This window comes from Centruroides vittatus, unplaced genomic scaffold (genome assembly GCF_030686945.1).
Source record: "Centruroides vittatus isolate TY-2023 unplaced genomic scaffold, ASM3068694v2 scaffold_752, whole genome shotgun sequence".
NCBI classification, from domain to species: Eukaryota; Metazoa; Arthropoda; class Arachnida; order Scorpiones; family Buthidae; genus Centruroides; species Centruroides vittatus.
This window is the reverse complement of record NW_027122716.1, coordinates 2,632,552-2,649,930: the sequence shown is the minus strand read 5'-3', so window position 1 is coordinate 2,649,930 and position 17,379 is coordinate 2,632,552. Positions and strand designations below refer to the sequence as shown.

The 17,379-nt window shown below is 28.4% G+C and overlaps 1 protein-coding gene across 2 annotated transcripts in view; it reads right to left on the bottom strand.

Moving 5' to 3' along the window:
* shot (dystonin-like protein short stop) overlaps nucleotides 1–15,465 on the bottom strand; it is a 161,014-nt gene extending 145,549 nt beyond the window's left edge. For both annotated transcript variants that reach the window (XM_067287921.1, XM_067287923.1), the window contains exon 1: nucleotides 15,019–15,465. In XM_067287921.1, the coding sequence (XP_067144022.1) occupies nucleotides 15,019–15,115 (97 nt within the window). In that variant the 5' untranslated portion in view covers nucleotides 15,116–15,465. The remainder of the gene's footprint in view (nucleotides 1–15,018) is intronic.
* Nucleotides 15,466–17,379: the final 1,914 nt, after the last annotated feature.

Here is a 17,379-nt window from a genome sequence, read left to right as displayed (position 1 = left end):
AGTGGGGTGCCTCTCGAAATGGGAAAACGACCCCTTTTAGATGTTATAAAATCCGAAAAATTCCACGTGGTCAACACAAGAACTCGTGACAACTACCAGTATTCAGTGGTTTTATATCCCGCTGGTTACTGGTGAGCACTAAAAAGAGAAATTATCTGACTTGGTGAGGTTTCAATAAGTATGCTGATTAAATTATACTGTAGAAGAACTAAATACATATTAAAGTTTAAATTTTAAGAGGAGACACACATGCTATTATACGTATAATACATATCATTTTGTAATTGCTAGTATCACTAGAAAGAAGACTTTATAAATAAAGTTTCATATACAGTAAAACCTGCGTAAATCGGAATCACACGGTATCGAATATTCGTTTTGAACAGGTTTTTTTTAAACATGGAGATAATAATATAAAATTCTACGGAAAATATTTAATGTTCACTACATTTTCTTTACAATTATATTATTTTATTACTTAAGGTAGATATAAATTATGTGAAATCAGAGAAATCATTTCCTCTTAATTTGCATTTCAAGAATTATTTCTGTCGTTTCATGTGTTTTTCTAAAACGTATACAGGTATACGGACATAATGATAAAGATATATTGAAAAATTTATCAAATATTCATCAAAATAGCTTAATTATACCATTAAAGGTACAAAATATTTTCGCTTTTGTGAATTTAATGATTTAATTATTGCCGAATCATTAAAAATTAATGTTCTTCAGAGATTAACGAATCTCATTCAAAATTTCAAATAAAGATAATGCCATTTATTTCTATATTGTGAATAAAGATAAATGTAAAGTGTGTTATTCTTTTAAATTTTGTAAGGAGTAGTATTTTAAAAAATCAAAGATATTTTAGAGGCGATTTCTAAGGAAAGATTGAAAAACACCGATCAACGGAGAGATTTTTTATCGTATTATTATTATTGTTTATAATTAAAAATGTATAAAAATAATAGAAATATAAGATTCACGCCACTCACTATTATACAAATTAAACGTACGGTAGTATTACTTTTATTAATCCTGTAATCGACAAAATCTGCTTTTAAATGAATAAATTTCGATTAAAAAAATAAAATAAATTAAAATTCGAAAAGAATTTTTGCATAATAAACAGAATGAACTTTCTTTTAATGATAAAAAAAGAAAAGAGAAGTAAAAAATCTGTAGCAAAACAGTTATTTTCGTCCCCTAAAAATCCTATATTCCTAAGATAACAAGCTTTTTATTTGGAAAATTATTATTTAAAATATTCATTCTTTGAATATTTAATAATATATCTTTCTTTTTTTCTTCTTCTTTTTCTTCTTTTTTCATTCTGTTCAAGCACACAAATTAAAATATTGATCCGACTTTGTCTGTACCACTAACTTGTAGTTACTACGAGACGTTATGTAGGTTACTACTGTTTAGTTTTCTCCCGTTTTCTTTCTTTAATACAATTGAAAATTCATTCAATAGTAAAATAATTAAAATGTAAAATGTGTTTTCTATAAATATCATTATCATGTTGCATTATGTTTTATTTTTAAACTATAAATTAAAAGAGTTTTACGTATATTTACAATAGAAATGGTTAAAATTGTTATAATTTAAATAAATAAAATTAATTTAGATTTTAAAACGAATAGTTATTAATATTTAATAATGAAATATTATTATTTTTTAAATAAATAATATAATTTTTAATCGTTAAGTGTGATTTATACGCGACGGCGCGAGCGAACCCAACGCGACGTTTCGCGAACTGAATATATTGCGTGCAATTCTTGTTTTCGCAATAATATATCTTGAATTTAATTAACTCATAAGTTATTCGAAATATTTATAATTTTCTCGGAAGTAAAACAACGGATACACGATTTAACAGCTGTAAAATCTTCGCGCGAAACGACGCGATATCATGACGCGCGCTGATATGTCATGGCGTGTAGCGCTCCAAATTATACCCGAATGTTTAATTTGTAAAACAAGATAAACAAATTAAGCCGTGAAAAATAAATATTTCGATTTATTTCTAAGCAATTTAAGTTATAAATCTCTTTCTCTCTCTACAAGTCAAGAAGAAAACAGAAAACTGGTTTGCTATTGCACGACCCGGTAATTAGTGATTGTTATTGTGTTTCTCGTCATTTTTTTTTTTTTAATAATATAAGCTCATTACTTTTTTGTCTTGAGCGATGCCAATGAAAATTTCCACAGACAAATCTACTCTGACGATGTTCTAAACGATAAAATTCCTTCACGACATCGAGCAAAAGTGAATACAAAACGATGCAAATGAATAACAGAAAACAGCGCGTTATACAATAAGTCCTTATGTAAATTTAATGGAGTAATTATTCTTGTGGTCGAGCATGCCAATCATTTTTTGATAGAGTGCAATTTTGTTTGAGTACAACACGTGACCTTCTTATCACGCCATATTCTTCGCGCATACATTTATTTATTGAACAAAGCAGTTTCTTTCTTGGTATTCTATCGAGCAACAAATACAAATGATAAATATATGTTATTATTAAGAAATTATTTAATATTTTTTACGCGTTTATTATACATTTTAGTGTTTTTTTAACATATATATATTTAATTTTGTCCGTCTGACTGTCTATATGTTCAATAAACATGCTAGAGTAGCCTACACATAAAGAACCTAATCCAATAGCAACTTATTATGAAAAAATCATAAATTATTTAATTTTTTGCATATTTGGTGCATATTTTAACAGTAAATAAAAAGAAGAAAGGAATAAAACAGATTCTATTGTCACATTTTGTATACATTCACGTACACCAGTTGTATTTAGAGAAATCTACGAAGGTTCCTCAAAGTTATAATATAAATTCCAATTTTCATTTAAAAAAATTAAGATTCTAAACTGTACTTTATGAAAGTATAATATATTTTACTTACATCATTCACAGCTTTTCATTTCTTTAAACTTTATTGTATAGAATTTCCAAAAATAATACTCAGACACGCACGATAATTATTTGAAGGCCATTGATTTAATGGCATATATTAATACAAAAATTATATTATCATTTAAAAATATATTATCAACATTAAGAATTTAATTTACTTTTGAATTATTTTAAATATTACAACTGCTTTTAAGCAATTAAATGTATTTTTGCGCCTCAAAAATGCACGTCGCAAACTCGTTAAATGATCATCGCTGTAATTTAAAACACAAATAACACCGGAAAGAAATTTTAATAAGTTGCAAAAATAAAAATCTAACAATACAATGTGTGTGTTTTTTTAAATTATATTATTATTTTTATTTTTTTTTCTATCTTGAAAATATTTCAAACGTAGACACTTCGCTATGTATTGAAGCGCATTAATGGTATGCGGCGAAAAATCTTTCGAGTGTATCTTATAAATATGTATAAATTTTATGACGAAAAAAATGGAATTTGTTTTAATATTTTATTTGTTTTAAATTAATTAAATTTATTTCAACCGATTTACTACGCGACTCGCCATTGCAAAGGTTGATTTATCACCGGCATTCTGTTTCCTAACAGAACAATAAATAGGAAACTTTATAGAAATTACACGTAAATAAATGTTATTTTTAGCTCGATTTAATTATCAGAATTCGTTTTCTTTAAAAAATAATAATAATAATACATAAATTGGGATGAGAATTAAAGTTTTAAAGTATTAAAATACTTCGTTCCAAGTTTTATTTAATGAGTTTAACAAAGATTTTGTAAAAATTGAACGAAACGTTATGCAAATTTCTCCGAATAACCCATTTAATGTTTAAAATTTGGCACAGATGTGAGAGTTAGAAATGGGATTTAAGAAATTCTATAAAATAAATCAATCTTTTAAAAAAATATATATATATATAATAAATTTCCCGTTAAAGTTTAAAAAATAAAGAAAATAAAATATATATATATTCAAGCAATTTTTTCGTATTGAATAAAAAAATATAGGCCTATATACGATGAAAAGTTTGTAAAATTTATAAGGTTTGATTAATTACCCTTCGGCAGGAAACATTCTAGTAACTGATTTTAAACGAAAGAAATAGAACAAGGAAAGTAGCCATGCCTTACAGACGGAAGGATGGAAAACCTTTATCCATTTAATTACTTCCATCGCTCAAAATTAAATAGTACATTCGTCCTTGTTACGTCAATTATTCGAACCGTTACAGCTGTTACGTCTTCATTTCTCTACTCTTCTTAACGAAACAGAGCGTTTACTAACACAACCGTGAAGAACACTACACTTTTAAACACGTGGCGCATCGAAGACACTAAGATTAAGGAGGGTAGAAAGGTTGGTTTGCCCAATTTTACCCGAGTGTCAATTTTTAATTTGCCATCACTGATAATTTTGTTAACCTTTAACCTTTCTCTGTCTGATTTTTTTTTATGTTCTTGCTTTACTAAATTTCTGGTGGAGTTGTTGTCCTCTCTTGCCCTCCGAATCGCACGTCTTCGAATCAAAACTTGACTTTCTAAAGCTGCATAAATTATTTTCAGAAAATTAAATCTCGGTTCTTAAGTAATTATTTACTTAAATGATCAAAAATTTCTTGGTTGTTTGTCTGGTCTTCGCAAACAAATTTTGTTGAAATGAAATGAAAACTCTCTTACTTTGAAGTGATGTTAAAAATGTGATATAAATCGCTTCAAAATGAAAATTTATGATAATTTACAGCGAAATGGTGATAAAAACTATACTAAATTACTAGAATTTGTATAGTTGCAACAATTTACGCATTAATTTTGATAAAATTAGAATTTAAAAACAGAAAAAATATGTATAAAATTCCAATCATATCCTTTTAAATTTCTTCCTTCGTCTTCTGCTTGCGGATCGTTCTCGAGCACAAAAGTGTGCCATAACAACGTGATATAGTAGTAAGATCAATCATGATTGATTGATTTTATAGCCATGTGTGATATACTTCTTTTTATTACGTCTTCAGCCTCAAAAAGCCATTAAAGCAAACCAAGAAAATCTATGGAGTTGATCGGATCTGCACCGCTACCGATAAAAGAAAAACTAATTAGTCTTTTTACTGATACAGCTATAAGCGTATACAGTACTTTATAGAGACATAAATATAGCATTTGATCCCACAGAATTTATGAATTTTATATAATTCTTATACTTCAATAAGTCGTTGTAGAAAAAATTTTATGACCATGTAAACTGGATTTTCCAAATCTTCAAAACGAGTTCGGTATTTTATTCTTCTATGTGTATACGTATCTACAATACGAGTAAATGTTAAAAGCATTTGCATGTATTTATGCATAGCACATATATTTAATGTGGAATAATCACTACATTAATAAATCTTCCTCATTTTTTTCTTTAGAAGTGTCTCAAAATTTTATGAAAAACGATAACCGTGGTTAAATTTAATAATAACTCTTCAGTGCAGTTGCCAAATTGTATTCAATCTTACTCCAGTTTAAAAATATCAGTTGACCCTTCAAAAAATTAGATCCATAATGATTACGAGGAGGAGTAACGTTCAACGTGACGGTCGTCAAAATACGATACGTGACAAACGAGTATATAACTATCGAGAAGGCTGTAAAATCTCACGACTTTCTCGTTTCAAATAAAAAATGGCCATAGTCGAAATACATTTTTCTTGTACGAAAAGTGATTTTTTTTTTTCCTTTTTTTTCAGTAATCGTAAAACGTATAGAAAGAGGAGAAATTTTATCGGAGTTTTATGATTGTATTTTGTATCTTTACTGTGAATCTACATTCAGAAAATGGTTGATGGATGGCGAATACTTTTCAAGAAATGCTAAATTGCATGTAAATTCCGGTCAGTAATTAGAGATCTTCGATACGACAATTCTATGTAATGAATCAATTCTGTATATTAGTTATTTTTTGTTGTGGGTGTGTTGTGTTTGTAAGGCTTCTGTGTCGTGTGTAGGTCTGTGCTGTGTGTTTGAGATCGAAAACAATCTTTATTGTACTTTGCTCTGGTTTAAGGCTGGCTTTACTTCAATATTACTCCAAAAAATGACTAAAGTCTATCTCCAATATCTATCAATATCAAATTGTAGCTAGAGAGCAAATTTATTTGATTAGATTGTACGTGGTTAGATTCGAAATAAAAGTAAAAATCTAGATTGCAGTCACATGGATCTTTCAAAACGAAAATCCTAAAAATTATTGTGAGTAACTTAAGCTCTAAATCACGATTTATATTTAAATCTGGAAGATGTTTACATTATATATACAGAAGCAATCATATGGTTCGCGAGGCCCTAAGAAAAATTTATTTTTGAGGCCCATCGAGAGAGCGATAGAAGGAGTTAGATGGTAGATTTATTTAGGTGTACAATAATAAGAACATTTTCAATATAGAAACAGAAAGTAAAACACACAATAAAATAATTAAAAATGTGTACAATAGTTATATACGAAGAATTGGGAAATTCAATAGATGCAGGCCTATAGAAATTCACCTAAACTGCTTTTAACATAGCTGAACTCATCAATAACAGAAAAAGTCCAGTTCTGAAGCGATCTTGTAGTATACAAGATCGAATTCATCCATCTTGACACATTGTTGATTGGGTTAGTTCTTGTTCAATTTTATCTTTGAAAATGATCGTTCTGCAGATGCAAAAGATACCGATACAATTACCAATTACCAATTTGATGATTTAAATAATAAAATATACTAGGAAATTTGCGACGCCCTTCGCCTTTTATATCTATACTTACAGCCACCTCTGTATAGCCTATATATTCCAGATCATGCATAAATTATAGCCTATATCAAAATGTATGTAGAAAGTCTATTAATATTTGTGCAAACCATTTATTGTGTATAAATTTTGCAAAGATTGTTCAATATGAGATCCTTCTTGCTCAATACTCAAATTACAACGTTTCGACACTCGTAAATTGCTGATTTCTTTTCAAAAGTTGCTGAAAATTGACTTTTCGACAACCCTATATATAAATTAATATGTAATATATATATTTGTTTTCTACTCATTTTAAAAATCTATGCAAAATGAGGTTCGATTATAATTAATTTTTCCAAAATTTATTAATAATTAAGAAGAGAAACTTCTACATTATCAATTACTATCATTAGAAATGTCCAGCAAAGTTACGCTTGGAAAGTAATTACGCTAAAATAAATGAGATAATTTAAAACACGTTAAAACCCTTGACTAAATTTACAATATTTAATGATGTAAGAAATAAGTTTTTTTCTCTATTACTTCCAATATAGATCTTAATTATGTTTGAATATCGATCTCACATTAAATATTGAAAAAATAAGTAACTCCACCCTTCCATACATCATACCAACCCTCAAAATGATGTGTTCGATTTAAGATATTTCAATTCAAAGTTTAATAATGATGGCATATGTCGAGAAAGAACCATTTAGAAAGACATCCAGCCACCCTCTCGTTGCAATTTTACTACTAGAAAATATTTAGCTTGTCAAACCGGATATATACACATTTTTTTCTTTTCTATTCGGCTACTGACCACATTTACTGAACTCGGCCATTACTACTATACTTATGAAAAGATCTTACCAAAAAAAGAATACATTTTTCTTTCCCTAAATAGAGTATAATGTGGTTTCTGAAGATTTCAATTTTGAGATCTTGTTACAAAACACAAATTTAATCGCTTCTATTTTAGTAATTATGCAGTCTATGGCTTTCAGAGTTTACAAAAGAATATACAATAGTATACTTGTATAGTATATAATTTCGGTGATTACCTGGATATTCTTGAAGCACTCAACAAAGCAATATGATAGATACAGACACAAGTCGTACAGGTGTAAAATGTCTCGTCCCAGTCTTATCCCAGAGATTCTTCCTATTTTCCTGAATGCTCTTCAAATCAATAAAGAATACATGATTGAAAATTGGTATATTAGGCATAATTTTCTAGTAAATCCACCCCAAAATATTTCAATTTTGAGATCTTGTTACAAAACACGAATTTAATAGCTTCCATTTCAGTAATTTTGTAGTCTATGGCTTTCAGAGTCTACAAAAGAATAGAGTATCCATGTACAATATATAATTTCGGTGATTACCTGGATATTCTTGAAGCATTCAACAAAGCAATACGATAGATACAGACACAAGTCGTACAGGTGTAAAATGTCTCATCCCAGTTTTATCCCAGAGATTCGTATTTTCCTGAATCTTCTTCGAATCAATAAAGAATATATGATCAAAAATTGATATATTAAGCATAATTCTTTAGTAAATCCATCCGAAATTTATTTAGTTTTCAACTTAATTCCGAAACCAAAACAAATTAGAATTTTAAGTAGATTTAATACAAGATATTCTTTCGAAAATTACTTCGTAAACGGTCCGTCGATTTCTAATTTAAAATGCTTCCTTTTCTTTAAAGATTTGCCATACATAACCAGATAAATAACATTATCGATCCGTCAGATCCTTCGCAGACTGATCGATCCGAGTCCTATATTTCACCAGTGTAACAAATAACTGACATTTCATGGTCATTAACTCAAACTGCTGTCCTACTTTCCACTTTTGAATAGTTCTCTATTTCTATAGATCAAACAAACGACGTCTTTGTGATAATATTAACAATTCTAACGAATTTTAGAAATCAAAACTGAATGCACTGATTGCTCTTGTAACGAGTTCATCATAACGAACTACTTAGGCACATAAAATGGATATTTTTGCATGAGAAAAAAGCTATTTTTAGCATCAAACAGCAACATTTTTGAAGAATTTATCTATGGAATTTTCTTTCTTTTGATTAAAAAATTTTAAAATATTTATTATAAAACTGTTTATTAGCAGGAATATTGAAATGAAAACAGGATAAATCCAAGAGAAAATGCGTTATATCTTACTTTATTTTCGGGTCTGTTACTAATGTTGTGATGAAAAACAATCCAAAAGTAGAAACTTCAAGAAGAGGAGAAGTTAGATGCTGGAGTTCTCAGCATCACATTCAGATTTACACCTTAAAATCTAATGGATTTGTTATATATTTCTATAAAAGAAGAAAAAATATATTACTTACTTCATATCATATTGCTTTCTATATCACAAATTTCCTTTGAATTAGATCCCATTTAGGTGCAATCTACAAAAATCAATCGTCTCTCATAGATAAGAAAATGGATTTTTGTTGTCATAGTAACAATTCAATGGTAAAGAAAGGTTGCTGACGGGGAATGTTAACAAAAGACTTTTGCTGTAAAATTTCGCGCCGTTAGAAAGGGGAGAAAAATCTTTAAGAAATGAGATCAGCACAATACAAATTCCAAATATATTTTAAATAATTGTTACTAAAATAAAAAAAAATTTATTTATTTATAGGCCTATTTCCATTGGGACCTTAATAATTCTGTCGAAATTTTTATTTTAATAATTAAATTCGAAAGTAATCCTCCCCAAGTTTAAAAAAAAAACTTACTGCTTTGTTGAATTTTTAAAAATAATCTTTTTACACTTTTTCAAAATGAATTATTAATATTAATAAAATTTATATATCAAACATAAAATAAATTCTTTAATCTGCAAATGTCTTCATGAATATATTTATGAAAAAACGTTTTTATCTTTAGATGGAAGATGCTCTTTCCTTATGTCCACATCTCGGATGTTAGACTTAACTCGGTCGAATTATTATTTGGAAACGTTCCAGATTTTCGGGGTTCCTATCCAAATGCCACTTCAATGCAGACAAGAAAACTTTCCCAGTTTGCATTACACACAAGATGGAAGGATTTGTAGATAAAAAAACAAGAAAAGAAACAATTCTTCTTGATATTTTCCCATAGAAAACAATTGCTCTAACACTATTAAATGGAGGAAACAATTCCTTCTAACATTAAACATAAAAAGTTAATAATTATATGAATTGTAGAGAAAGTAATAGTATTCTAGAGTACTTAATCCATATCAAATCTCTATAATGAGTCAATACAAGAATTAATTGTAATTAAATCGATTATATAAATTACATAAGTCTTGAAAACTAAATTAAACTTGAAAAGCGTTTAAATGTTAACACCAAATGAACCATTGTCTTATAAAACAGTTAATTATATTAATTAAATTAATCATACAAGTCTTTTGATGTAATAATTTATCTTATAAACGCCTACAAATAAAATCGATAGTTTTAATTATGAGGAACATGTACATATAAATTAACCTTGAAAATAGAGTTAAAATTAACCGAACTCGTAGGTTATATTAAAAGATTTAAGTTTAATTAAATATTAAGGACTAAGGATATGAAAATTTATGAAAATTAATGTGTTATATTGTACGATAATCCTGTAAGGTGGAATAAATTAAAGCCAAAAGATATAAAAATTTACAAACAAATGATAAAACGAACTTTTAAAAAAGAAATTAATTTCTGTGACCGAAAACGTGCTTTAAAAACTGTTTTTGAAAATCGATGAAGTGATTCGCTGAAAGTAAAATTAAGAAACTGGGCCAACAGACGTCTAGAAAGATGCCATTTTATATTTATAATATAAAGCGTGACAGACAGACAGTACAGTTTAGTATATTAAATATATATATATATATATATTCATAGACTTGTATTTATTTTATTTTATAAAGAGAGAAATTTATCAGAAAAAAACATTTTTATTTCCTCGTAATTCTACTTTCCTACACGAAAGTTAAACTTATGGATCCAGGCGACATCATCAATCAGCTAGACTAAAAATATTTTCTTGGAAAAAGAATTTTCTGACTAATATTGACTTTACTCGATCTATAAATGTAACTTTTATAGGAAAAATAAAATAAGAGAAACTTCTATTTAATTATAATAAGTTTAAATTTTTAATAAGTATATTCGAGTAGAAACTTATATATCTCCAACGCGTCGCGTCGCTTCGCGTCGCGCGCTTATCAAAACTATTTACGAGAAAATCTAATTTTTTTTTTATTTCTTAAACATAAATAAATATTTTAAAATGAGTAATGTAAACAAACTTTTTGTAATTTTTTTTTTCCTTTCATAAATTTATTTACGTGAATTGTTTTCTATGACGAGCGAAATGAATAACTTCTTAAAAATATCTGTCAAATAGAATATTGATCTAGAATTAAAATCAATAATAGCACTTATTCATCTCATTGTTCGCAATTACAATAAAAGCTAAGATTATTTCTGATATGATTCATGATTTACCTTGACGGCTATTCTTAATTATGACATTTATAATCAGGTGCGACAATGCGCGCGACGTCAACGTCGCACATACAGAATCTCTCTTAGTAATAATTCTGTATTTCTCATATACTTTACAAGTAAATCTTTCTATATTATATATATATGTGTGTGTTTTTTTAATGAATGTAAGAAGTTTAGTTCCTTATTTTCTAACTACTGTAGCTATTATTGGACACGAAAGAGAGCGACGCGACGCGACGCGTCGCTCTCTTTCGCGTCCAATAACAGAAAACGCTCTAAAGAATTCCTATTTTCATTTATCGATAGAGAATAACACAATTATATAACCTTAAAAATATTTTCGTCCGATTTAATAAGAGCTGTTTTAACAAGTGTAGTATAAAGTTTAAAATTATAACACTCCCCTTCTTAACATTCAAATAGGGTAACGTAATAACGAAGATTTGCACTGTAACTTTATATTCTATGGCAATTCAATTAAATTCTTATACGAATAACGATGATAATATATTATTTGATTTATTTATTTAAAAAAATTATTTTTAATTTCACTTTCATTATTAATAAAATTCGATTTTCTTCGATACTTCCACGCGCGACGCGACACAACGCGACGCGACGTCTTCCCGTTTCGTGCTTATTTGGAGCCTATTTCAGTCCTTTCTCTCACTCCCTTTCTTGCATAATGTAAAGAAGAAAGTGAATAAGAGTAATGAGTTAACGTCTGAAGTATAAATTATTATTAAACGTGTGGCAAGCGAATGTTTTATTAGTACAGATGGTAATTTTGTAGTTCGCTATTCTAGTTATTCTCATCGTTGAGGCGTAACGAATTTCAAGCACGATCGAGTCCGTATGAAACCAAACTAAGATCTACAAAAGAGAGAGAGAGAGAGAGAGAGAGAGAAGAAAAAAAAAAGGTTTCAAGAGAACGAGGAAATTCATCCACCTACACGTGTTGAGAATATTAAGAAATTTATCTTTCCTTTTCTTTATATTATTTAACTGGACAGTTATAAATGAGTTCCTCGCAGATAGCATCTGCTCTTCTCCTTGCTTTATTTAATAATTACTAATTAAATATATTATAAATATGAAATATATTGAATATAAAACGTATTCAGAATTAATTATATTCAATTTAAACATAAACTTTGGCTACAGAATTGTTAGGAAGTGCCACTTTAAAAGAAAAATTTGTGTTATTTGTAAAGAAAATTTGCAATTCAGATTTATAAAGATAAGATTTTAATTACAAAATTAGGTTCTAAAAATAAATTTTTTTTTCTTGTTGTTGGAGAGTTTTATCATCCGCAGATTCTGAAGATAAAAAGATTTTGGCTGTGAAAATATTATATTCTTTGTATTAAATTTTGATAATAAAGTCCTTTTCTGCTTTTTTTCTACAGTTGTAGACATAAAATTTGGCTTCAGAATTGTTATATGCATGTCCAATATATATATATATATATATATATATAAAATCCACATAAAAACAATAGAGCAGCCCAAACTTCTATAATCTTCGAAGCAAAACAATTATTTTAAAAATTATGTTTAAAACATAAAAATAAATCTGCTTATTTTAATTTTAATTAACTTTATATACTTTCCAATCAAAAATATAATTAAACTACTTTCATTAAAACATTTAAAATTGAAATTTTTTTATGAATATGAAACAGTATTTATGAGAGAAATTATGTTCGTGTAAAGATATAATTGTCTTTTATAATGAATTATTTATCCAAAAGTTGCTCTCGATGAATTTATTAATGCAAGTTTATTAACTTCACGAATCGTATTTTATATATATTTGAACAATTCGAAAAGAAATGTAATTCTTTGAAAAAGATCTGTTAGCCTTAAGGTCTATTGTTTCAACAGAAGAGTGAGGTCAAAGTTGAGTCACGAAGAGAGCAGGTGGTAAAGTAGTCTTGTGAGAACTCAATAAGAATATCGATAAAGAAAAGAATTATAAATTTATATTTATACATAAAGTCGATGTTTAGAGGTTAAAGTATTCAGACTCGACTTTAAGGACGATTACCTTTGTGTCTACTGGGTGTGGTGTTTGTACTTATTGTGACGAACGACTCCCAGTCTGAAGGTTTACGGTTACGATTATTTGATGGTCCACGCTATGACCCAATTTCTTTGTTTGTATCTAGATTATAAAATTCGATTCGTCCCAGTTACTATACACGCAACACACGAAATATCGAAAGTTAATTTCGTAGTAAAGTATTTTAAAATCTTATATACTGTATATATATATAAGTCGATAATTGAAAGGAGACACGTAAACTTTATAAAATAAGACGTTATATTTTAACTCACATTTATTATATTTCATCATTTGATGATATAATATATTTGTACTGAATTTAGAATGAGTTACACGAAAGAAGAATTTCATCTAGTCGATCAATGATTCAACTTTATACAGTTTCTTCCCATCCGTTCAATGACACGTATTAAGAATTATTTCTAAATACGTGTCGTTTTGTCCCAAATTTTGGTTGTTTACCATAAAATTTCAATTAAAAACTCTGCAATTTTATTTTATATCGAATTCTACAAAAAATAAAATGATTTTTATAAGTAATTTAGCAAGTCAACCACTTAGTTTTTCATAAACATAATAAAAAGAAATTATTCTCTTTCTAGTCATGAAACATTCTTTTATTATTATTATTATTATATATCACAGGTGAATGAACGATATAAAATTTATATTTAAAAAATCTCATTGTATTATATAAAATATTAATTATAATATATTTATATATTATATATTACACGTATCTATGAAAATATATAAGCATATATTATAAATAAGTTATGTCATAAAATAATTAAACATATCTTTTTTAAAAAAATGTATATAACATCATCGCATATTTGTAAGGGAATTATTTTCTATTAAATGATATTTCTATATATAAAACTAAATTTTATAAATCCCAGTCGTCAAATAGCTTCTACAGATGTTTGCACTTAATGTAATGAATTCATATATAATGCAAATATAAAGTTTGCTTCTATCCATTTTCTTTATTAAATTATACTTTTTGAAAGTTCGTGTAGACACTGGGAACACGTGATCGAACGTTCTTATAAAAATTACACGTGACTTTATGCCAAAAAGTATATATATTATGGACGTAGGAATGTTAGAAAATGAGATTATTCACGATTTCTTCTTTATTATTTTATTTTTCTAGCGTATGGGACAAACATCAGTGAAAGCAGTCGAGCATTTCACACTTGAGTTAAATCGCCTTACTTCATCTTACGTCACGTATTCGCTAAAGTTTATTTTTACTGACGTCATACAGAAACGTGATTCATTTAACAGTTATTCTTTATATTAAATAATATATAATACACTAAAAACTAGCTTATGTTTAGTGTATACGTGTATAAAGTTTTATACACGTTGTCGCTTAATGCACCAACTTAAAACATCCAATAATATATCGAGATTATACCTGTACACACCTGTACCCAGGGAGAATTCCAGCCACGCGACAACAATATAATTCTGTAACTCAAAGTTTGAGCCTATTGTTGGAGTGGTCCTTTTCAAAGCATTGTATAGAGTTAGTAAAATGTATTTATACGCGACTAACGCTGCGAGAAAAATTTTATATAGTATTTGTACTCTTATAATGACGTAGCGGATGTATGAGTTAGTTAGTGTCGATTCGACTTCCGGTCTAGTCGTACGGAAAGACGTGATAAATGAAAGAAGAAAAGAAGAAGACAAAAAAGAAATCGAGAGTTCTTACCTGCTATTTTCAAGACGGCACGATCTGCTGGGTCGAGTTGAAGTATACTCAGTGGCTTATCTTTAGCCCATTCGGCCAAACTCAGGGTGAAATCCATGCGACAACCGTGATATCTCTGCGTCCTGTACCATGCGGAATCCACCAGAGCACGCAGTGTCTCCTCCGTGGTGGCCAGCGACGGGGCCAACGGCCGAACAATACACTACAACGGCCGAACAAAGGCTACCGCTTTCACCCGCGCAGCAACCGGCCCATTGCCACTACTAACGAACGAGAATGTAGAGTATAAACAAGAAGAAGAAAAAAAATAGTGGCAGATAGTCTGACTGCCAGATTCGAAGTGGCACACGATGATGCCAAATTCCGACAGATAATCCCGACTTCCCCGAGTTGTAACACAGCCGGACAATCGACGACAGATACACAACTGGTAGCTTAATACTGCCTTCGACCACTAGGCGGCAGCACCACCATGCTCCAGTTTACATGGCGGGGCTTTCTCATCTCGTTTTCTATTGGTCCGTCTCCGGAATGATGCAGTTAGTTCTCAGCTGATGGCAAAAATGTACACACCTGTGTGTGTGTAGTTTTTATCGCGCGCTTTCTTCGACGTGACATATTTTCTTTTCTAAATCATCCCGATTTTTAAAGAGGTTTCGCTAAATTATTTACGATTTTTAAGCCAATTTGTACTGTTTGTAAATGTTTACATCTCTAGCTACTTCAAAATGAACGGCTTAAAACAAGAGTACTCCGTATAACGAGAATAAATACAATTTTACGCGTCGAATATATTGTTTTATAGTCTTTCTTATATTAAATTTTCGCTTACAATTCTGCTTTGTACGATATATTCGAGGCGACAAAACTTATTACTCGTTTCCACGACAACCATTATACTGAATGATCCGCCGTAGGATGTTTACTCTAGCAGTTACCACAGAACCTAACGCCTCCACACACGAAAATTCGATTGTTACAGAAATATAACGAACTGTAACTTATATTACAGTAGACAAATAATAATTTCTACATAAAACATTGCCAATACTTGAATATTTTCTTACAAATAAATAAATAAATAAATGTAAACTCTGTATTTTATAATAAACCACCCACACAATTATTCTTTTCAAAAAAAGTAAGGGGAGGGTTTTTTTGGTATTATTTATAAATATTTAATTTACTTAATTGCTATTTCTAAAAATGTAATTTATATTTATAGCATGTATTGTTAAGTAATATATGTAAATATTAATTCAAAAACTATGTGTTACTGTTTTATAAATATTTTGCAATTTTTTTTTAAATATCATATTCTATATAAATATTCTTTTGTAAAAATATAATTTGATAATGTTAAAAATATTCCAATTGTATAATTTTTTAAATATTTTTCTCTTTTAAGGAAAAAAACATATGTATATATATTAAAAACATTGTTTAATGCTTTGCTTGTTGTATTCTATCAACAATGTATCATTAAAATAATATATTATCATCTTTTTAATTAATAAATAAATAAATTTTAAGCACATAAAAAATCATTATAAGTGATCATATTTTATACTTTTATATTATTTTTATCATCTCACATTATGTGTAGGCTTAATAATAGCCTAATTCCTCAGAGAATATTGTATAATGTGAATAAGTATATTAGATTAGATTAATTAATTTAAAAATAATTTATGTTAAAATTAAATTCAGAACAAATTATTTTATATATTAATAATGTATTAGAATAGTACAACAGTTTATATTATTTTTATAATATTAAAATACACACAATAATTCTTGAGAAAATATTTTGTAACACTGTAAAAAATTTACTAGATATTTAAATATTAAGAAAATTATTTTGTAATGTTCTGTATAATAATTGTGACATTATTCTTTAAAATATTTAGCATTTTTTTATAATATTTTTAAAGGGAGAGGGAGACTTCTATGTGTTAACGTTGAAGGATACAGTATTGTTGTCACCTAATTTTCGACTTAACAATACAATAGATATATTTTATTAAAGTAAATTTGTTGGGAAAAAAGTCGATTCGAACGAATCAGTCGATAAAAGTTCACGTTGTTTCGGAAACATCGTCACCCGGATGACCGTAACCATAGTAACAGGGAACGTTCTCTTCCCCGGTTGAGGACCGAGTTCATCAGATCCGAGTTAAATATAGTTCGATGTCGAATTACCTGTCACAAAAGTATCTAGTTTTAGTATTTCCGCGTAATACTCATCCCGGATATGACGTATAGCGTGACAAACGCCATCTGGTAACAATTGCGGTGAAGAAATTCCCATCACGTGTTAGAAATTATCCGATTTAAGTGTACTTCGTTCAATACAAAGCT